Here is a 23,777-nt window from a genome sequence, read left to right as displayed (position 1 = left end):
AGCGCTGTCTTTTTTTTAATGTTTGTGTCTCTATTTAACTCCTGGGTGCTGTTACCATCAACTGCCTGTCCCCTACACTTGTCAAGTATACAGAATTTGAGATCCACTCCCGCGGTTCAGTTGGTAACCGTGCCACCTGGTGGGAACTGATCCAGGAAGATTTATGGTTCAACCCCAATCTGTGCCAATTTAATACTGCATGCCACAGCTGTAAAGGCATGCGCGCTACTCGACCAGGAAGGTAGGGGGAAAATAGGAAATCAAAGGTATAGGGGTTCCTGTTGGTATTTACGGACATCCGAAATGATAAAACACCAGGCATAGGTTGAGGGCAGAGTTGCGCTTCCTCACACAGTCAAATAACCGGCCAAAACTCAACCCAGTAAGCTCACATCTGAAGAATTCAGGGGAGGCGGTGGCGTAGTGGTATTGTCACTGGACTAGTAATCCACAGATCCAACATACTCTGGGGTCCCTGGTTCAAGTCCTGCAGATGGTGAAATTTGAATTCAATAAAAAATCCGGAATTAAAAAGTCTAGTGATGAGCATGAAACCACTGTCGATTGTTGCAAAATCCCAACTGTTCACGAACATCCTTTAGGGAAGGAAATCTGCCATCCTTACCTGGTGTGGCCTATAAGGGCAATTAGAGATGGGCAATATGCCCACTAACTTTGAAAGAGGCAGAGGGGTTTAGTTTCTTCCTCACTTCATCCCCCCTACTTTCCTTACCTGTGTAGGTTTACAGTCTCGCTCTTTGATCTTCTCTTTCACTAGCTTAATGAGAGGTGCTATGTTGTAAAACTCAGCTTCTTCTAGAACCCCTGCAACAGAGAAACATTACAACTGCTGTGACATTCCACATAACCGCGATTCATTCCAGAGCCATTGACGATACACGGGAAAATCTAAATCTATCCTTTTCAAACCCTTAACTTACTTAATTTGGAGCATTTTCTTCTAGTTTACAAACCTGACCTCCTCACTCATTCTGCTGCTACCAACCAAGAGGGCATTCTGCTCTGCCTTTATACAACAGTAGCAACCCGTACCCAATACAACATAGCGCCTTTAATGTTGTATAACACCCTTGTGAGGTGTTTTAGAACGTCAAACAAAATGCCGCACCAACCAGATGAGGAGATATTATGAATCAAAATGTTGGAAATACTCATGTCTGGCAGTAACTGTTAAGAGAGAAGAAACGTTCAGATAAATGATCTTTCAGACTGAGGCCAATGTACTAGGGAGCAATCAGTGCTCACATAAGAGCAAAGCATAGTACAGTGGAAGACTTGATATTTTATTGGTGAAGCACAGACGGTGTTCCAGCTGCTGAACATCTTAGTTACACCAGTTAGTTACACTGGAGCACCAAGTGAGATATCCTCAGAAAGAATCACCCCAGTCCAACGCCGGCATCTCCACATCCTTAGAAAGAAAAAGAGAACGTCCCACTCGAGTGACAGATACCTTCCAATGAACAGTTGAGACGGGTGGACACAGTCCAGGGTGGGAATCTGCCTTCTCAAGCACAGGTGCCATGCATCACCAGGGAGAAATACAGGTCTTATACCTCTGAAAAAAAAACCATGGTTGACCTGCATTGGCTGTATATGAAACAAAGTAGATTTAGCTTTTAACCAGGACAAAATAATGCTCTTTAATTAGTTGATGCAGGCATCATCAAATCCCAGGATGTTGGCTGGCGGTATTTAAAATTCATTTAATACATTTGGAATTGCAAGCTGGTTTCAATAATGGTGAAACTATAATCAATTAAAATATATCTGGTTCATTAATGACTCATAAGGAATTCCTAGGTTGTACTGATCTGACTAATCTCAACTGGGGCAGTAATTTAAGCACCAAGACAGTGGAGGGATATTATTAGCCAGGATTTCTGTTCCTGATCGCCATGCATTGAGCCCTGCTAGAAAGTGTACGTTTGTACATCGCGTGAAGTCTGACCTCAATAATAATACTCTCCGTAGATCACAGGCCTGCAGATGATGGGCAGCCACTTGGCCAAGATATCAGAAGCCAGGGAAAGAGCAACAAAATTTAATACAGCAAAGTCTACAAGGTTTGTCAACCAGTGCTACAGCTGGGCTCTAGGGGAATAAAGGAATAGGGAAAAGAAAGCTGAAATTACATAACTTACAGAATATACAATTAACAGGCCATTCAGCCCACTGATCCATGCTAATATTCACCGCTTCCACCCACCCTACTTTATCTTGGGGAGATGGTGGTGTCGTGGTAATGTTACCTGACTAGTAGCCCAGGCTAATGCTCATGGGTTCAAATCCGACCATGGCAGCCGGTGGAATTTCAAATTCAATTAATTAATAAATCTGGAATGTAAATTACGGCGATGATGACGACTCTCACCGATGGTTGTTAAAACCCATCTGGTTGACTAATGTCCTTTTAGTGAAGGAAATTGGCCATTCTTGCCTGGTCCACATGTCCCTGCAGATCCACATTAATGTGAATGACTATTAACAGCCCCCTGAAATTAAGGACAGGCAACAAATGCAGGCCTTACCAGTGATGCCCACATCCCAAGAAAAAATAAACTTTGTATTGCTGAAAGAGAGACTCGTTCTGTCAAAGCTTTTCATCTTTCACTCGCCCAGGCTTTCACATGGTATTTCTGCCATATTTGGGCCCTTGAAGATACCCAGTCCAACAAGGAGATTGAATGCACCCCACCCTTTATTCAGCCCATTCGAGAGGCACCCCATCCACCACCTTAAACATTCACTCTCTCCACCATCGATGCATAGTGCAACAACACAAGATGCGCTGCAGCAACTCACCAAGGCACCGTCCAAACCCACAACCTCTAACAGGGGCAAGGGCAGATGTATAGAAACATCACCACCTGGAGGTTCCCCAAGTCACTCACCATCCTGACTTGCAAATATCTCACTGTTCCTTTACTGTCACTGGGTCAAAATCATGGACTCCCCTCCCTAACAGCACTGTGGCTCACCACCACCTAAAGGGCAATTAGGGATGGGAATGATATACAAAAAATAGGACATATAGCAAAAACTTGGTCAAGGAGGTATGTTTTAAGCTTCTTAAAAGGAGAAGGGGTGGGAATTCTAGAGTTTATGGCTGGGGTAACTAAAGGCACAGCTGTCAATAGTGGAGTGTTGAACGTTGGTGATGCACTCAATGCCAGAATTGGGGGAGTGCGCAAGTCTTCTTGCTGTAAGGCTGGAGGACATAGAGGGCGACAAGGCCAAAGAGAGATTTGAAAATGAAGATAAAACTGAGGCACTGCCGGTCAAGGAAGTCAATGGTCACATTAATGATAAGTGAACAAAACCTGGTGAGTTCAGACACGGGCAGCTTTGAATGAGCTCAATTATACCCAGGAAGCAAGCAAAAATCCCAGCAATATTTGATGTACAAAGTTACTCCTTCAGCATCACTGACAAAATGGAAGAGGTGTGTGAGACAGCAGTGAGCTGGGTTAAACAGAAGCCTTCCACTGACCCTCTGTAATAACTAGATATCAAATTACTTTAGCAATTTTAATTAATAATTTTAATCGGAGACAATAAATGTTCATGCTGTCTTTCACACTTTTTATTGGTTTTTACATCGTCAGAATTTTTCACTTCGCAGGAATCATTAAAGGAAGGGGAAAATGAGAGGGAGACAGAGAACCTTGTGGCATGGTGCAATGACAAAAATCACTTCCTCAATGTCAGCAAAACTAAGGAGCTGGTCATCAACTTCAGGAAGTGAAGTGTCGTCCACGCCGCTGTCTGCATCAATGGTGCCGAGGTGGAGATGGTTGACAGCATCAAATCCCTGGGTGCAAACATCACCAACAATCTGTCCTGGTTCACCCACATCAACGCTACGACCAAGAAAGCACAACAGCGCTTATACTTCCTCAGGAAATTCGGCATGTCCACAATGGCACTCATCAATTTCTAAAGATGTACCATAGAAAACATCCCATGTGGCTGCATCACAGCCTGGTATGGCAACTGCTCAACACAAGACCACAAGAAACTAGAGAATCGTGAACATAGCCCAGTCCATCAGGCGAACCCGCCTCCCATCCATTGACACGGTTTACAGCTCCCGCTGCCCAGCCATCAGGTGAAACCCACACAAACACAGGGAAAATGTGCAAACTCCACACGGACAGTGACCCAGAGCCGCGATCGAACATATTTGCACATTCTCCCCATGTCTGCGTGGGTTTCACCCCCACAACCCAAAGATGTGCAGGTTAGGTGGATTGGCCACACTAAATTGCCCCTTCATTGGAAAAAAAAAATTAATTGGGTACTCTAGATTTAAAAATAAATAAATAAAATAAGCATCATATATCTTTCTTACCAAACCTTGGCAGTGCTTGAATATATTTCAACATATCCCCACTCGACTAGGAGGAGTTACTCCTTCCTCTAAATTTCCTCACTGTCTGCCTTTAAGTCCAACATTTTACGTTGATATTCTCTTAATTTCCATTTTGGGGAGTAAAATTCTCTCTTTACTCTTGCCATTGCCTCTCTCTCTTTTGCTTCTGCCAGCACCTTTCCCTCTGTCTCTTTTTCTTCTGCCTATACGTCTCTCTTTTTCCTTTCTCTGCCCTCTCACTTTCCTTTACTTTGAATTCCAATTCAAATTGTCTCATATCTCTAACATCTTGCAACTGTTTCATTTATAACTGGATCCTAGCCGAATCTAATTATTCAGACAGTCTTTCTGGGGAATTTAAATTCTGAGCTATTGAATGAATTATCCCCACTTTCCTCACCCCATTCAGGTAAAGTCAATTGCAGCTTGTCTGCCAAATCCACAATTATAGAATTTACAGTGCAGAAGGAGGCTATTCAGCCCTTCGAGTCTGCACCAGCCCTTGGAAAGAGCACCCTACTTAAGTCCACACCTCCATCCTATTCCCATAACCTAGTAACCTTACCTAACCTTTTTTGGACACTACAGGCAACTTAGCGTGGCCAATCCACCTAACCTTCACATCTTTGGAATTTACATAGAATTTACAGTGCAGAAGGAGGCCATTCGGCCCATCGAGTCAGCACCGGCTCTTGGAATGAGCACCCTACCCAAGGTCAACACCTCCACCCTATCCCCATAACCCAGTAACACCACCCAACACTAAGGGCAATTTTGGGCACTAAGGGCAATTTATCATGGTCAATCCACCTAACCTGCACATCTTTGGACTGTGGGAGGAAACCGGAGCACCCGGAGGAAACCCACGCACACACGGGGAGGATGTGCAGACTCCGCACAGACAGTGACCCAAGACAGAATCGAACCTGGGACCCTGGAGCTATGAAGCAATTGTGCTATCCACAATGCTACCGTGCTGCCCCTGGACTGTGGGAGGAAACCGGAGCACCCAGAGGAAACTCACAGAAACACGGGGAGAATATGAAAACTCCACAGTCACCCGAGGCCGACATTGAACCCGGGACCCTGGAGCTGGGAGGCAACATTGACCACTGTGCCACCCTTTGTAAATCAACCAGAGGGACCTCTTCCACACCCAGCCACTGAAAGAGCCATTTCACAAGTCCCATCCTATTTAAACGGCCCGGATGCAACTCCTGACAGAAAGCAGCAGTTCCACGATCTTTAAATTCAATAATCCCAAACTAAACTAGGACCCATATTTCTTAGTCGCGGTAAAGAGCCCCCAATTTTGTTATAATATCGGACCAGACCCCCAATTTATATTAGGACACCGGATGAGGAACCCCCACCATTTTTTCCAATTTGTAAATTGTGAGGAACATGATTTCACTGACAAATAGGGACTCTTCTGTATTAAAAAAAAACATTTACACAGGATTAACCCCATTAACATCCAATGGAAAAGGTTTTTCAATTAACACTTCGAGTTCTTAAAAATAGGGCAGCATGGTGGCATAGTGGTTAGCACTGCTGCCTACGGCACTGAGGACCCCGGGTTCGAATCCCCGCCCTGGGTCATTCTCTGTGGAGTTTGCACATTCTCCCCGTGTCTGCGTGGGTTTCACCCCCACAACCCAAAAGATGTGCAGGGTAGGTAGATTGGTCATGCCAAATTGCCCCTTAATTGGGAAAAAATAATTGGATACTCTAAATTTTTTTTTTTTTTTTTTTAATTTCTTAAAAATAATTACGGTCTTTGAGCTTATTTTCCCATCTACTTCTAAAATTTCAATGATACAAAATCCACACACAGATCAAATGCCACTTATTAAAATAAAGTTAACACTCAGTGGTTTACAGATTTATTCACAAAGTCCTTGGGCGAGAAGCTTTCACAGAAGTCAGTCTGAGAAACACAAAGCAGAACTCAGGTGGGGAAGGAGCAGCGCTCCGAAAGCTAGTGATTTGAAACAAACCTGTTGGACTTTAACCTGGTGTTGTAAGACTTCTTACTGTGCTCGCCCCAGTCCAACGCCGGCATCTCCACATCATGCCTCCCATGAATGGCATCACAGCCTGCCGAGCCGTTAACCCCTTTATCACAGCTTTAACAGAAATATAATCTGTATATCTTAACCCAATTTCTTTTAAGAACATTGCAGCAACAGGCTTAATACAATAAAACAAATTTCTACATTCAGCATACCTTTTACCGAGCGATATGTGGAAAAAAATCAAGATAACGTTTCTTGAACCCAACCTGCCTGCTCATCAATAATTCAACATTTAACAGATAAGTCACTTTTTTTTTTTAATCATTTCACTATGCTTTAAAAACTAAAACTACTTTATTTCATATGTAACTGACCCGTCTTAAAGGTGCTAATAATTTGGAGCTTGTGAAGAAGAATCAGGACCTTCAACCAAGCAAATCCTCAAGCCTTTTGCGCTGGGACCCATTGGGGGAAATAAAAAAACTGTGACAGATGATTTTTATACAGGTAACTGGACTTAGGCACTTCACCTTAGAAAGAATATGCCGGCCTTGTAAGGTGTACAGCACAGATCCATGAGAATATTATCAAGACTCCAACGGCTACATTAAGAGTGGAGATCATATAAACGAGGCTTTTGTACAATGAAACATAGAAAGCGAAGGGGAGATTTGAGATTATGATTTGGAAATTACTCAATGTAGTAGACAGAAGGAAACTTTCTCCGCTGATGTGGGGTTGGGGGGGGGAGGAATATAGGACAAGTGAACATGACCTTAAGAGAGCTAGGTCACTCTCAGGAAAGCGATTTTGGAACTTTTTCCCCACGAGGGGTGCCAAAAGAGTGGAGCACAACCTCTCAAAAAGCACAAGCAATCCCAATTAATAATTTTAATCTGAGATCAATAGACATTTGCTGGCCAAGGGTATAAAGGACATGGAGCCAAAGTGGGAATATGGAGTTAGGATGCTGCTAAGATCACAATGAACGCAGGCTCGAGGGACTGATACCTTCTTCCATGCTCCCAAGTGTGAAAGACTAACTAACCCCTTACCTTCTTCAGCTAGTTCCTTGTTGATGACCAGCTTGCCATGTCGGAGATAGTTCAATATTGGCCCAAAGTAGGTGGGATCCCGGTCAATCAGATACGCTCCCGTCTCATCCTGAGGGACAAATTCATTGGTTTATTGTCTTTCCAATACCCAAGAGATTCCATGACCCCGCTGATTTCTGGTAAACACATGCACTGAGATTCAAGGCATTTTATCCGTTTCCTGCGCAAATAGCCACGGAATTATACCATTTGGAAAAAGGAGGAAGTGCAAATTGGATAGCTCTTGCAAACCACAGGCCAGCAGAGGCATGATGGATACCTCTATTTGAACAGAATTATACAATTTGCCACATTTTACTAGCTCAGCCCCTGTCCCATTTTTACAGGGCGGAACACATTTCAATGGAGAGTCAATCTGCGAAGACCCTCTGAGGGATTTACTTCTCAACACTCTTGGGTTGACGGATAATCGTGCAGGCAAAAATAATTGCTAATCAGCTCATCTTTGTTCTCAAGTGCAACAAAACTTCAAGCCAGGATTTTTGCCAAATGCAGGGTCACTGTCTGTTAAGTCAACTCAGCTGTGGATTCAAGCCTCACTCCCAAGTCTTGAGGAAAAGGTTAGGCAGTCACTCCAATGACTAAAGTGCCGTACTGTCAGACAAGATGAGACCATATCTAATGGTCTACCCACAGAAATACAATCGGATCAAGGATCAAATTTTACCTCAAAGTTATTCAAAGAAGTTATGGATAGCTTAGGAGTAAAACAATTTAAATCAACTGCGTACCATCCAGAATCGCAGGGGGCATTGGAAAGGTGGCATCAGACATTAAAGACAATGTTGAGGGCTTATTGTCAAGATTATCCAGAGGATTGGGATAGGCCACGAGGCGAGGCCATATTGGATTTGATACTGGGTAATGAACCAGGACAGGTGTTAGATTGGAGGTAGGTGAGCACTTTGGTGATAGTGACCACAATTCGATTAAGTTTACTTTAGCGATAGAAAGGGATAGGTATATACCGCAGGGCAAGAGTTATATCTGGGGGAAAGGCAATTATGATGCGATGAGGCAAGACTTAGGATGCATCGGATGGAGAGAAAACTGCAGGGGATGGGCACAATGGAAATGTGGAGCTTGTTCAAGGAACAGCTACTGCATGCCCTTGATAAGTATGTACCCGTCAGGCAGGGAGGAAGTGGTCGAGCGAGGGAACCGTGGTTTACTAAAGCAGTCGAAACAGTTGTCAAGAGGAAGAAGGAGACTTATGTAAAGATGAGACATGAAGGTTCAGTTAGGGCACTCGAGAGTTACAGGTTAGCTATGAAGGACCTAAAGAGAGAGCTAAGAGGAGCCAGGAGGGGACATGAGGAGTCTTTGGCAGGTAGGATCAAGGATAACCCTAAAGCTTTCTATAGATATGTCAGGAATAAAAGAATGACTAGGGTAAGAGTAGGGCCAGTCAAGGACAGTAATGGGAAGTTGTGCGTGGAGTCCGAGGAGATAGGAGAGGTGTTAAATGAATATTTTTCGTCACTATTCACACAGGAAAAAGACAATGTTGTCGAGGAGAATACTGAGATTCAGGCTACTAGACGAGTAGGGCTTGAGGTTTATAAGGAGGATGTGTTAGCAATTCTGGAAAGTGTGAAAATAGACATGTCCCCTGGGCCGGATGGGATTTATCCAAGGATTCTCTGGGAAGCTAGGGAGGAGATTGCTGAGCCAATAAATAGAATATTGATCTTTAAGTCATCTTTGTCTACAGGAATAGTGCCAGAAGACTGGAGGATAGCAAATGTTGTCCCCTTGTTCAAGACGGGGAGTAGAGACAACCCCGGTAACTATAGACCAGTGAGCCTTACTTCTGTTGCGTGCAAAATCTTGGAAACGTTTATAAGAGGTAGGATGTATAATCATCTGGAACGGAATAATTTGATTAGAGATAGTCAACACGGTTTTGTGAAGGGTAGGTCGTGCCTCACAAACCTTATCGAGTTCTTTGAGAAGGTGACCAAACAGGTGGATGAGGGTAAAGCAGTTGATGTGGTGTATATGGATTTCAGTAAAGCGTTTGATAAGGTTCCCCACGGTAGGCTACTACAGAAAATAAGGAGGCATGGGTTTCAGGGTGATTTAGCAGTTTGGACCAGAAATTGGCTAGCTGGAAGACGACAAAGGGTGGTGGTTGATGGGAAATGTTCAGACTGGAGTCCAGTTACTAGTGGTGTACCACAAGGATCTGTTTTGGGGCCACTGCTGTTTGTCATTTTTATAAATGAGCTGGAGGAGGGCGTAGAAGGATGGGTGATTAAATTTGCAGATTACACTAAAGTCGGTGGAGTTGTGGACAGTGCAGAAGGATGTTACAAGTTACAGAGGGACACAGATAAGCTGCAGCGCTGAGCTTAGAGGTGGCAAATGGAGTTTAATGCAGAAAAGTGTGAGGTGATTCATTTTGGAAGGAATAACAGGAAGACAGAGTACTGGGCTAATGGTAAGATTCTTGGCAGTGTGGATGAGCAGAGAGATCTCAGAGTCCATGTACATAGATCCCTGAAAGTTGCCACCCAGGTTGAGAGGGTTGTTAAGAAGGCGTACGGTGTGTTCGCTTTTATTGGTAGAGGGATTGAGTTTCGGAGCCATGAGGTCATGTTGCAGCTACACAACACACTGGTGCGGCCGCATTTGGAGTATTGCGTGCAATTCTGGTCGCCGCATTATAGGAAGGATGTGGAAGCATTGGAAAGGGTGCAGAGGAGATTTACCAGAATGTTGCCTGGTATGGAGAGAAGATCTTATGAGCAAGGGCTCAGGGACTTGAGGCTGTTTTTGTTAGAGAGAAGGTTAAGAGGTGACTTAATTGAGGCATACAAGATGATCAGAGGATTGGATAGGGTGGACAGTGAGAGCCTTTTTCCTCGGATGATGATGTCTAGCACGAGGGGACATAGCTTTAAATTGAGGGGAGATAGATATAAGACAGATGTCAAAGGTAGGTTCTTTACTCAGAGAGTAGTAAGGGTGTGGAATGCCCTGCCTGCAACAGTAGTGGACTCGCCAACACTAAGGGCATTCAAATGGTCATTGGACAGACATATGGACGATAAGGCAATAGTGTAGATGGGTTTTAGAGTGGTTTCACAGGTCATCGCGGGCCGATGGCCGAATGACCTGTACTGCGCTATAATGTTCTAACCAATCAGATCGATCCCACGGATACTAAGCAAAGGAATTCGGAGGTATGCCTGGTATCCTGGCCAGCGTACACTTATTTCACAAAACAAAAACATATTAACCAGCCATTCATCTAATTTGTCATCATGGGAGCTTGCTGTATTGGCAGCTGTATTCTCAACTTAGTGACACAAAACAATACCCACGGATGTGAAAGGAGATATATAAATGCAAGACTGTTTAGATAAATATTTGAAGAGCAATAAAGATCAAAAACTTCACATTTGTCAATTGGGCAGGATTGGGGAGGTGGGGGCGGGAATGGCCTAATGGTCAGCCATTCCCAACTATTGCTGGCCAACAATGGCAGATTTCAACTGGGGCAGGGAGTTGGGGAAGCATAGTGAGCCTCAATGTCTAGGAGCAAGAGGAAATAAATGGCCAGGGTTCTCACTTATCATTGCCATCTAATCACCTTTGCCGGAAGGGGAGCGGTTCAGGTGAGGGACAGGATTAGCTCTACCATGATGCCTTCTGTGGCCAAATACCCAACTACACTCAAGCATCCAATGAAAAGTAGTGGAAGACTGGGTGGCTGCCGGCTCCATAGTATCACAGACTCTCACAGCACGGGAGGCAGTCATTTCTTTGAATAGGAAGGAAAAGTGCTACGAACCTTCTGGATTCCAGAAGTCATTGTGGAGTTGAGCTGGCTTGATGCACAGTCACGCTAAATTAACATCATTAAAACCACCATACATGGAATGTCAACACCCCAGATTCTTTTGATTCTTGAGCTGGTTTTGGCAGTACACCGTAGAATTTCAAAGAGCTTCAAATTTCAGATGCTTGCCAAGTCCCACAGCGCATACTGTGGCACAGGTTTCCTAACATCAACCTGTACTTGTAAAGCACCATTAAAATAGTAAACCATCACAAAGCACTTCACAGGAAGATAATTACCCAAAATATGACACTGGGCCACGAAAGGAAATATTTGGGGCAGGTGACCAAAAACTTGGGTCAAAAGAGGAAGGTTTTAAGAGTCTTAAAAAAGAAAAGCGATGCGGAGGGAATTCCAGAGCTCGGGAGTCCAGGACATTGAAGGGACAGCCCCTACGATGATGCAAAAGCTGAAGACGGTTCGGGAGACACGGAAGGGCAAGGATCATGGCGGGATTAGGTCACAAGGGTAGAATTATAAATCCATGGCGCTGCTGGGCCAGAGGCCTACGCTGGTCACAGCACAGGGGTGGTGGATGAATGAGACTTGATGCAGGCAACTGGAGTTCCAGGTGAACTGAGATTCACAGGTGCATGGCAGGTAGAAGGCCAACCAGGAATTGCTGTGTCTGGAGGTTCCAAAGAGAATCAGCCACTGATGGGCTGAGGCACATCACCACACTGGCATCCCAAGTTGTTCTTGTCACAAATCCAAGTAACAGCTTGGATGATTTACACTTTTTCAGGCCATGACAAGAAGGCATTCATCAGCCACCCACAGTCATGCACAAAGCAGCAAGGCAAGTCGACAGCGTTGGAGAAACTAAACTTCTCAAAATTCCATCACGAAACCCCGACTCGGCTAAGAAGCAAATTTTAAAAATAGACAGTGAGATTCAAGTTTAAGTTGATCTTTTGACAGGTCAACAGATCTTAGATTCTTAGACTTACAGTTCCTTTACAGTAAAGCAATTTTAATTGCCTAGGCAGCAATAAAGGCAGCAGCCTCAAGATTGGAAAATAAAACATCCTGTGCCTCATTGTGCTCAAGTGTATATATGTGTCAGGTAAACACAAGAACGGAAGACTGTGGAGCCCCTCGAGTATGTTCCAAATAGAACATATTGATCTGTATTTTACTCCACTGACTGGGTTCCATAACTCTTGATAGCCCAAGAGAGACCGGTCACATTCTGTTTAGAAATCTTCAATCTGGGCTATTGTGATTCTTTAACAACCTGCAGACATTCACAATCCAGAAAGCACCCATTGAATTGGGTTCCAGCCTGACTCCATCTTCAAGACCCTCACAAACCCGAACCCTCAGCTTCAGGGGAACTCTCCAAATCACAGCTCTTGCCCTACGGCACAGCAGGAGGAACAATCTGGATTCTGGAAGGTCACAGGCCTGGAAGTCCCTCTCTCCTCAGTTGTTGCCAGATCTGCTCAGAATTACCACCACTTTCTGTTTTGATTAGATTTTCAGCACCCATGATATTTCACTTTTGTATAAACTTGATTCCGTTTGCCTGTCTTCAAGGATCTGGTCTGAGCTAAAAGTGACCCTTCTCAGTTGCTGTCCACAGAACTTACTGCGTTACAAAAGGCCATTTACTGCTCTGTCATTCCTGTTTTCGCAACCCTTTGTGGCCGAAACGCACGACATTGCAGTTACCCACAAAAACCAGTGCACCCTGCTTCTCTTCAATGACACAAGGGCCCACCTCAGATTTGATCGAGGTATTCAAAATCATGAGGGCTCCAGACAGAGGAGTTAGGGAGAAAACATTCCCACTCAAAAGGGGTCGAGAACGAGAGGGCATAAAACGTAAAGTAACTGGCTGGAGAAGCGAAAGAGACGGGGGAAAACCCTATTCGCTCAGCGAGCGGCGCCTTCAAGAGGGAATTGGACTGTTGTCTGAAAGAGAGGAAAGCGCAGGGTTGGGGGTCGAAGGTGGGAGATTGGCTCCAATGAATTGGTCATTCGAAGAACCCGTGCGCACACGATGGGCTGAATGGCCTCTTCTGCACTGGACTCCTTCAAATCAGCCAAATTTCATACCGCAGAATATTTCAGAAAAGTAACCCAGACCATCAGCGATTTTCTCCACCAGCTGTCTGGTCTGAACCGGGTGAGAAAATTGTACGTTCAAGTCACGTACAAAAGTTGAGATCATACTCTTGGGTGGCCATTTTAAGGAATATTGCAATGTCCACGCTAAGGTGAGCCCATAAACGTCAATTCTACATTAGCTTTACGAAGGGTGTGCACTAATAATGCCACAACCTCCCTTTTTTCCTTTCCAAATGAGGTCATACCTGCTGTGTGTTTTCAGCAGTTTATTTTCATTTTCCACTGACTGCATTTATAGAACACAGAACGATACAGCGCAGTACAGGCCCTTCGGCCCATGATGTTGCACCGAAACAAAAGCCATCGAGCCTACACTATGCCACTATCATCCATATGTTTATCCAATAAACTTTTAAATGCCCTCAATGTTGGCGAGTTCACTACTGTAGCAGGTAGGGCATTCCACGGCCTTACTACTCTTTGCGTAAAGAACCTACCTCTGACCTCTGTCCTATATCTATTACCCCTCAGTTTAAAGCTATGTCCCCTCGTGCCAGCCATTTCCATCCGCGGGAGAAGGCTCTCACTGTCCACCCTATCTAACCCCCTGATCATTTTGTATGCCTCTATTAAGTCTCCTCTTAACCTTCTTCTCTCCAACGAAAACAACCTCAAGTCCATCAGCCTTTCCTCATAAGATTTTCCCTCCATACCAGGCAACATCCTGGTAAATCTCCTCTGCACCCTCTCCAAAGCCTCCACGTCCTTCCTATAATGCGGTGACCAGAACTGTACACAATATTCCAAATGCGGCCGTACCAGAGTTCTGTACAGCTGCAACATGACCTCCTGACTCCGGAACTCAATCCCTCTACCAATAAAGGCCAACACTCCATAGGCCTTCTTCACAACCCTATCAATCTGGGTGGCAACTTTCAGGGATCTATGTACATGGACACCTAGATCCCTCTGCTCATCCACACTTCCAAGAACTTTACCATTAGCCAAATATTCCGCATTCCTGTTATTCCTTCCAAAGTGAATCACCTCACACTTCTCTACATGAAACTCCATTTGCCACCTCTCAGCCCAGCTCTGCAGCTTATCTATATCCCTCTGTAACCTGCTACATCCTTCCACACTATCGACAACACCACCGACTTTAGTATCGTCTGCAAATTTACTCACCCACCTTTCTGCGCCTTCCTCTAGTTCTAGGTCATTGATAAAAATGACAAACAGCAACGGCCCCAGAACAGATCCTTATGGTACTCCACTTGTAACTGAACTCTATTCTGAACAGTTCCCATCAACCACCACCCTCTGTCTTCTTTCAGCTAGCCAATTTCTGATCCACATCTCTAAATCACCCTCAATCCCCAGCCTCCGTATTTTCTGCAATAGCCTACCGTGGGGAACCTTAACAAACGCTTTGCTGAAATCCAGATACACCACATCAACTGCTCTACCCTCGTCTACCTGTTCAGTCACCTTCTCAAAGAACTCAATAAGGTTTGTGAGGCATGACCTACCCTTCACAAAGCCATGCTGACTATCCCTGATCATATTATTCCTATCTAGATGATTATAAATCTTGTCTCTTATAATCCCCTCCAAGACTTTACCCACTACAGACGTGAGGCTCACCGGTCTATAGTTGCCGGGGTTGTCTCTGCTCCCCTTTTTGAACAAAGGGACCACATTTGCTGTCCTCCAGTCCTCTGGCACTATTCCTGTAGCCAATGATGACATAAAAATCAAAGCCAACGGTCCAGCAATCTCTTCCCTGGCCTCCCAGAGAATCCTAGGATAAATCCCATCAGGACCCATGGACTTATCTATTTTCAGCCTGTCCAGAATTGCCAACACCTCTTCCCTACGTACCTCAATGCCATCTATTCTATTAGCCTGGGTCTCAGCATTCTCCTCCACAACATTATCTTCTTCCTGAGTGAATACTGACGAAAAATATTCATTTAGTATCTCGATTATTTCTTCAGACTCCACACACAACTTCCCATCCCTGTCCTTGACTGGTCCTACTCTTTCCCTAGTCATTCGCTTATTCCTGACATAGAAAGCTTTTGGGTTTTCCTTGATCCTACCTGCCAAATACTTCTCATGTCCCCTCCTTGCTCGTCTTAGCTCTCTCTTTAGATCCTTCCTCGCTACCTTGTAACTATCCATCGCCCCAACTGAAACTTCACACCTCATCCTCACATAGGCCTCCTTCTTCCTCTTAACAAGAGATTCCACTTCTTTGGTAAACCACGGTTCCCTCGCTCGACACCTTCCTCCCTGCCTGACCGGTACATACTTATCAAGAACACGCAGTAGCAGGTCCTATTTGCGGCCTCCCAAGGTTTCAGGGCCGCACTGCTTGCTGATATTGCCTTGGCAGTCACTCTGTGCAGCCTCGCCTGACAATCTGGGTGAGCACTGATCCATGTCTATGGAGGTTCTTTTGTTCATTGACTCGAGTAGCAATCTCTCCAATGTTCCTTTGTTATTTATTACCGATCTGTAACACTGTTGCTGCATCTGCTCTGGGGTACCCCTCCCGACTGTGCGCAATTCTTCTTGACGTGTCAAGAGCTCGTACCCTAGGGCCTCCCTACCTTTCTCCACCAGTGCCAGGCAGGAGGGCCTCCTCCTCCTGGTCAGATTTCCCCTGGTTCCTCACATAATCCACTGCCCCCGCTAAACTTTGCTGGAACCATTCACACCTCTTCTGGGCTGTTGTTTCTTTACTTGTCCCATTACCACCTACTTTGCCTTCCACCATCCTCCCTATTGCCATTTAGATCACTCCTGCCCTCTATCCCATCTCTGACCATTGTTTTCTTCCTCCCCCTGACGCTACTTGCTTATGATTAAATCTCTAGAATCTTCCCATTCTAACAAATCACCAAAGAGGTTAACTTCAGGAAGCGAAGTGTCGTCCACGCCCCTGTCTGCATCAATGGTGCCGAGGTGGAGATGGTTGACAGCTTCAAATCCTGAGGTGTGCACATCACCAACAATCTGTCCTGGTCTACCCACATCAACTCCACAACCAAGAAAGCACAACGCCTATCCTTTCTCAGGAAACTAAGGAAATTTGGCATGTCCACATTGACCTGTACCAATTTGTACAGGTACACATAGAAAGCATCCCATCTGGCTGCATCACAAGCTGGCATGACGACTGCTCAATCCAAGACCGTAAGAAACTACAGAGAGACGTGAACACAGCCCAGCCCATCACGCAAACCCGCCTCCCATCCATCGACTCGGTCTACACCTCTCGTGCCTTGGGAAAACAGGCAGCCTTAATCAGAGACCCCTCCCACCCGGGTCATCCTCTCTTCCAACCTCTACCATCGGGCAGAAGATACAAAAGTCTGAGAACGAGCACTATCAGACTCAAAAACAGCTTCTTCCCCGCTGTTACCAGACTCCTGAATGACCCTCTTATGGACTGAACTGATCTCTCTACGCATCTTCTCTACTCAATAGTACTACACTCCGTATGCTTCACCCGATGTCTACGTATTTACATTGTATAATCTATCACTGTCCTGTGTTTTTGATGTATGAAACGATCTGTCTGGACTGTACGCAGAACGGTACACGTGACCAGCAAACTAAATCTAACTCTTTCCTAAGATACTGCCTCGCCTGCCGAGTTTCTTTTCCAGAAGAGGTCAGGAAGGTAGCACGGTGGTTAGCACAATTGCTTCACAGCTCAGGGGTCCCAGGTTCGATTCCCGGCTTGGGTCACTGTCTGTGCGGAGTCTGCACATTCTCCGTGTGTGTGGGTTTCCTCCGGTTTCTTCCCACAGTCCAAAGATGTGCAGGTTAGGTGGATTGGCCATGCTAAATTGCCCTAGTGTCCAAAATTGCCCTTAGTGTTGGGTGGGGTTACTGGGTTATGGGGATAGGGTGGAGGTGTGGGCTTGGGTAGGGTGCTCTTTCTAAGAGCCGGTGCAGACTCGATTGGCCAAATGGCCTCCTTCTGCACTGTAAATTCTATGAATTCCAGTATCCATTGTATTTTGTGTATGTTCTTACTCCTAACAATCTCTACACTGACCGTATTAAATTAAGCTCAAGGGCAGCGGTCTCCAACCTTTTTAAGCACAAAATCACTTTTAGAATTTAAATGCAGCACAAGATGGTCCCTTAAAAATGCAACCTTATTAAAATCCCCAAAAATGTACGCTATGCTTAACGTTCACCTATTCTTGAAAATTAACAAATGAAAATCGCTTATTGTCACAAGTAGGCTTCAAATGAAGTTACTGTGAAAAGCCCCTAGTCGCCACATTCCGGCGCCTGTTCGTGGAGGCTGGTACAGGAATTGAACCGTGCTGCCTTGGTCTGCTTTAAAAGCCAGCGATTTAGCCCAGTGTGCTAAACCAGCCCCTATGCTAAACCAGCTCCCAAGAAAGAAATTGTGAAGTTACTGTGAAAAGCCCCCAGTCGCCACATTCCGGCGTCTGTTCGGGAAGGCTGGTACGGGAATTGAACCGTGCTGCTGGCCTGCCTTGGTCTGCTTTAAAAGCCAGCGATTTAGCCCAGTGTGCTAAACCAGCCCCTATGCTAAACCAGCTCCCAAGAAAGAAATTGTGAAGTTACTGTGAAAAGCCCCCAGTCGCCACATTCCAGCGTCTGTTCGGGGAGGCTGGTACGGGAATTGAACCGTGCTGCTGGCCAGCTTTAAAAGCCAGCGATTTAGCCCAGTGTGCTAAACCAGCCCCAAGAAAGAATTATGAAGTTACTGTGAAAAGACCCCAGTCGCCACATTCCGGCGCCTGTTCGGGGAGGCTGGTACAGGAATTGAACCGTGCTGCTGGCCTGCCTTGGTCTGCTTTAAAAGCCGGCGATTTAGCCCAGTGTGCTAAACCAGCCCCAAGGCTAAACCAGCTCCCAAGAAAGAATTATGAAGTTACTGTGAAAAGACCCCAGTCGCCACATTCCGGCACCTGTTCGGGGAGGCTGGCATGGGAATTGAACCGTGCTGCTGGCCCGCCTTGGTCTGCTTTAAAAGCCAGCGATTTAGCCCAGTGTGCTAAACCAGCCCCTATGAAAAAATTATGAAGTTACTGTGAAAAGCCCCCAGTCGCCACATTCCGGCGTCTGTTCGGGGAGGCTGGTACGGGAATTGAACCGTGCTGCTGGCCTTCCTGGGTCTGCTTTAAAAGCCAGCGATTTAGCCCAGTGTGCTAAACCAGCCCCTATGCTAAACCAGCTCCCAAGAAAAAATTATGAAGTTACTGTGAAAAGCCCCCAGTCGCCACATTCCGGCGCCTGTTCGGGGAAGCTGGCACGGGAACTGAACCGTGCTGCTGGCCTGCCTTGGTCTGCTTTAAAAGCCAGCTATATAGCCCAGTGTGCTAAACCAGCCCCTATGAAAAAATTATGAAGATACTGTGAAAAGCCCCCAGTCGCCACATTCCGGCGCCTGTTCGGGGAGGCTGGTACGGGAATTGAAACGTGCTGCTGGCCTGCCTTGGTCTGCTTTAAAAGCCAGCGATTTAGCCCAGAGTGCTAAACCAGCCCGTTCTTAGTGTGACACCTGTGCTTGCACACTACATGTGAGAGTTGTGAAGTCCAGTTGCAGAGTGAGATGGTCGGCCTCATACAGTCCATCAGATGGACGCCTGTGATACTTGGACTTAATCATTAATTTACAGTGCAGAAGGAGGCCATTCGGCCCATCGAGTCTGCACTGGCCCTTGGAAAGAGCACCCTACTTAAGCCCCACACCGCCACCCTATCCCAGTAACCCCACCTAACCTTTTTGGACACTAAGGGCAATTTAGCACAGCCAATCCACCTAACCTGCACGTCTTTGGACTGTGGGAGGAAACCGGAGCACCCGGAGGAAACCCACGCAGATACAGGGAGAATGTGCAGACTCACCAAAGACAGCGACCCAAGCCGGGAATCGAACCTGGGACCCTGGAGCTGTGAAGCGACTGTGCTAAACCCTCTGGGAAAAATCCATCTCACAGAGCTTTGTGGAACCAAAGAAGGCCTTCACCCAGAGTGCGCAGGACGTCAGAAGAGGAAACATCTCATTGTCTACCAGTCTGTCCCTTGACCTAGCTTTCAGGTCGAAGTCATTTTGCATGGAGATGATTTCTGTTGATTTCCATGTCAAGTTCACTGCTTTGTTCAAACACCTGCTGAAATTGTGCTGTCAGTTCTCCAACGTCCACTTGAAGAAACGGATTCGAGACAAACATAAGTGATTTGTTCAACCTTGTTGAGCTCCTGAAATCATCTGTTGAATTCCTTTTCCAATCAATTCAGATGATCACAGAATTGGTTCCGTTGGAACCCTTTCTGTTTGACCAGTTCTTGGACTTTCTCCAGATTTGGGAAGTGCTCAGTAGTTTTGCTCTTTAACTGAGAGGACCACAGGCCCAACTTGAACGGATCCACTGCACTCATCATGTGTGACAAGTCGCTGTCCCTCCCTTGCAGTTCGCGTTTCAGCTCATTCAATTTTGTACTTGTATCTGTAAGAAATACCAAGTCTAACCACACATTATCTGACAAAGTATCCCATGGCGCCACATCAAAGAGCAGAGGAACTCTCCTCGGTGTCGTTACCAACAATTAACACCGGATTACTTGTTCATTATCTCATTGCTGTTTATGGGAGCATGTTGTGCACCAATTGATTGCTGTGCTGTATATACTACAAGTGTAACTAAATTTCAAGAACGTTTTTCACGAACTGGGACCTCTTTTGGAGTTGAAACGGTGCTCAGTAAATATATTTTCATTACTCTGTTTCAATGGTGACTGGACTGGATTGGCTTATTGTCACGTGTACCGAGGTACAGTGAAACGTATTTCTCTGCGAGCAGCTCAACAGATCATTAAGTACATGGGAAGAAAAGGGAATAAAAAAAAATACAAAATTTTAAAGGATTAGAACGAGTATAAGTAAAAAGTGGAACTGTTGGGGCGAGCTCGCAGAGTCGCCTTGCTCCGGCGCCATCTTCTGGAGTGCAAGGCTTTCCCCCTCGCGTTGATAATGGTCCTTTACCCCTGCTGACGTTGAGATTCTCTGCAGCTGCTGAGGCTCCCCAGTCTGACCCCCCTGCCTCCCCCAGTCTAACCCCCCCCTTCCTGTCTGACCCCCTCCCTCCTCCCCCCTTCCTGTCTAACCCCCTCCCTCCTCCCCCCAGTCTAACCCCCCTCCCTCTTCCCCCCCCGGTTTAACCCCCTCACTATGCCCCTCCAGTCTAACACCCACCTCTCCACCCCCAGTCTAACTCCCTCCTCTTCCCCTCCCCAGTCTAACCCCCTCCTCTCCCACCCCCCCAGTCTAACCCCCTCCTCTGCCCCCCCCAATCTAACCCCCTCCTCTGCCCCCCCCCCCAAGTCTAACCCCCCTCCTCTCCCCCCCCGTCTAACCCCCCACACTCTCACCCCCCCCCAACCCCCCACACTCTCACCCCCCCCCAACCCCCCACACTCTCACCCCCCCCAACCCCCCACACTCTCACCCCCCCCCCAACCCCCCACACTCTCACCACCCCCCCAACCCCCCACACTCTCACCACCCCCCCAACCCCCCACACTCTCACCCCCCCCCAACCCCCCTACCTTCACCCCCACCCAAACCCCTACCTCCACCCCCCCCCAACCCCTACCCCTACCTCCACCCCCCCCCCAACCCCTACCCCTACCTCCACCCCCCCCAACCCCTACCCCTACCTCCACCCCCCCCCAGCCCCTACCCCTACCCCCACCTCCACCCCCCCCCCTACCCCTACCCCTACCCCCACCTCCACCCCCCCCAACCCCTACCCCTACCTCCACCCCCCCCCCAACCCCTACCCCTACCTCCACCCCCCCCAACCCCAACCCCTACCTCCACCCCCCCCCCAACCTCCACCCCCCCCCAACCCCCACCTCCACCCCCCCCAACCCCCACCTCCCCCCCCAACCCCTACCTCCACCCCCCCCCAACCCCTACCTCCACACCCCCCCCCAACCCCTACCTCCACACCCCCCCCCAACCCCTACCTCCACACCCCCCCCCAACCCCTACCTCCACACCCCCCCCCCCCAACCCCTACCTCCACACCCCCCCCCCCCCAACCCCTACCTCCACACACCCCCCCCCCAACCCCTACCTCCACACCCCCCCCCAACCCCTACCTCCACACCCCCCCCCAACCCCTACCTCCACACCCCCCCCCCCCAACCCCTACCTCCACACCCCCCCCCCCCAACCCCTACCTCCACACACCCCCCCCCAACCCCTACCTCCACACACCCCCCCCCAACCCCTACCTCCACACACCCCCCCCCAACCCCTATCTCCACACACCCCCCCAACCCCTACCTCCACACCCCCCCCCCAACCCCTACCTCCACACCCCCCCCCCCAACCCCTACCTCCACACCCCCCCCCCCAACCCCTACCTCCACACCCCCCCCCAACCCCTACCTCCACACCCCCCCCCCAACCCCTACCTCCACACCCCCCCCCCCAACCCCTACCTCCACACACCCCCCCCCCCCAACCCCTACCTCCACACCCCCCCCCCCCAACCCCTACCTCCACACCCCCCCCCCCAACCCCTACCTCCACACCCCCCCCCCCCCCAACCCCTACCTCCACACCCCCCCCCCCCCAACCCCTACCTCCACACCCCCCCCCCCCAACCCCTACCTCCACACCCCCCCCCCCCAACCCCTACCTCCACACCCCCCCCCCCCAACCCCTACCTCCACACCCCCCCCAACTCTACCTCCCCCGGCCGCGCTCACTCACTCGGTCCGACAGCAGCTCCCCCTCCTCCTGGCACAGGCGATACAGGAACGACTTCTCCTCGCGGCACAGGGTCTGCCGTGTGGTCAGAAAATGAGTGCCCCCGACATTGAGCCGAACCCACTTGTTATTCGGCTCCTTCCCCTCCGCCATTTTCAGTTGCCATCTGCCGCCCTGCCCCCTCCTCCACCGGCAACGCGCAGGCGCAAACCCAGACCTCCATCCCCTCAATGCGCAGGCGCGAATCCAGACCGCTAGCCCCGCAATGCGCAGGCGCAAATCGAGATCGTGCCACCCAACAATGCGCAGGTGCAAACCGTGCCCTCCCCTCCCAGATGAGCGCCGGTGCGGACCAAATCCCGCCCCCTCTCCGCAAGGCAGGCTGGGGGTTGTAGTCAACAGGCGCCTGCTCGCCTGGGTTCAGCAGGCCTTGGCCTTCCTTGTGGTGTGTTCATGCTCGCATTGCAACAAACTTCCATTGATAATGTAAATAAGCCACATGAACCTCTTCATCTGCGAATCCTTCAATTCCTTTCCCCACATTATGAAAGTGTACATCCAATTGTGTTTACTATCAAATTGTCACAAACAGGATTTGTCCGGATAGGCAGTGGTTGAGATGGGATCCATGGTGTTGAAGTGAAAATGTCAAACAATCCAGCCATAAAACAATACTATAAGGCAAAAAGTGAAACGTGTGCAAGCTGTTCTTGTATATCACAAAATTGAACTCCAGTATTATTGACTTATACTGGGATTTGACCCTTTTGATTTGTTCTTTTGAGGGGTAAAATAATAAAATAAGACAGGATGGTCACATATAAAAGGGGCACTCCCGAAGCCCCCAGAAAGGGATAACCTTTAGTGGCATGACCTCTTTCTCTCGTTCTCATCTGTACATCACAAACCCATCGTGTATGATACCCCAGAAAACAAGCCTAAGATGTGCAGGGTTAGGTGGATTGGCCATGCCAAATTGCCTCTTAGTGTCCAAAGATGTGCAGGTTAGGTGGGGTTACGGGGATCGGGTAGGGGAGTGGGCCTAGGAAGTGCGCAGTTTTGGAGGGCCAGTGCAAACTCTATGGGCCAAATAGCCTCCTGCACTAGGAATTCTAAGTAAATCTATTCTATGAATAGTGTCCTTTAAATGCACTCATGTGGACATATGTAGGCAAAGAAAGCAACATCATGAACGTAATAAACTTGAACGTCATACTCATGCAAAGGAATCACAACAAATGGTGTGCATACCAGGCAGACAAACACATCTCACAGGAGTGAACTACCCTATAGCCACAGGGGTTTATTCAGCACCCAACTATCTCCATCAATCAAAAATTATGAAATCTCAACGTGGGTGGGGGACCTCTATAGCAAACGGAGTGTCTTAAAACAGGCTTAGAGGGAACAAGGCTGGTGGTACATGTAGACGGTGAGCTAAGTATGTTAGAAGCAGTGCTGTGTAGGATCATAAGACCATAAGACATAGGAGCGGAAGTAAGGCCGTTTGGCCGATCGAGTCCACTCCACCATTCAATCATGGCTG

General features: G+C 47.7%; 1 protein-coding gene across 1 annotated transcript in view; it reads right to left on the bottom strand.

The window, feature by feature from the left end:
• LOC140403917 (BTB/POZ domain-containing protein KCTD5-like) overlaps positions 1-22,423 on the bottom strand; it is a 30,208-nt gene extending 7,785 nt beyond the window's left edge. The window contains exons 1-3 of the mRNA XM_072492158.1: positions 22,235-22,423; positions 7,470-7,578; positions 734-825 (exon numbers count right to left, since the gene is read on the bottom strand). Of these exons, the coding sequence (XP_072348259.1) occupies positions 734-825; positions 7,470-7,578; positions 22,235-22,384 (351 nt within the window). The 5' untranslated portion in view covers positions 22,385-22,423. The remainder of the gene's footprint in view (positions 1-733; positions 826-7,469; positions 7,579-22,234) is intronic.
• Between the last annotated feature and the right edge of the window lie 1,354 nt (positions 22,424-23,777).

Source organism: Scyliorhinus torazame, chromosome 29, assembly GCF_047496885.1.
Source record: "Scyliorhinus torazame isolate Kashiwa2021f chromosome 29, sScyTor2.1, whole genome shotgun sequence".
In the NCBI taxonomy this organism is placed as follows: domain Eukaryota; kingdom Metazoa; phylum Chordata; class Chondrichthyes; order Carcharhiniformes; family Scyliorhinidae; genus Scyliorhinus; species Scyliorhinus torazame.
This window is presented reverse-complemented; position numbering and strand designations above follow the sequence as displayed.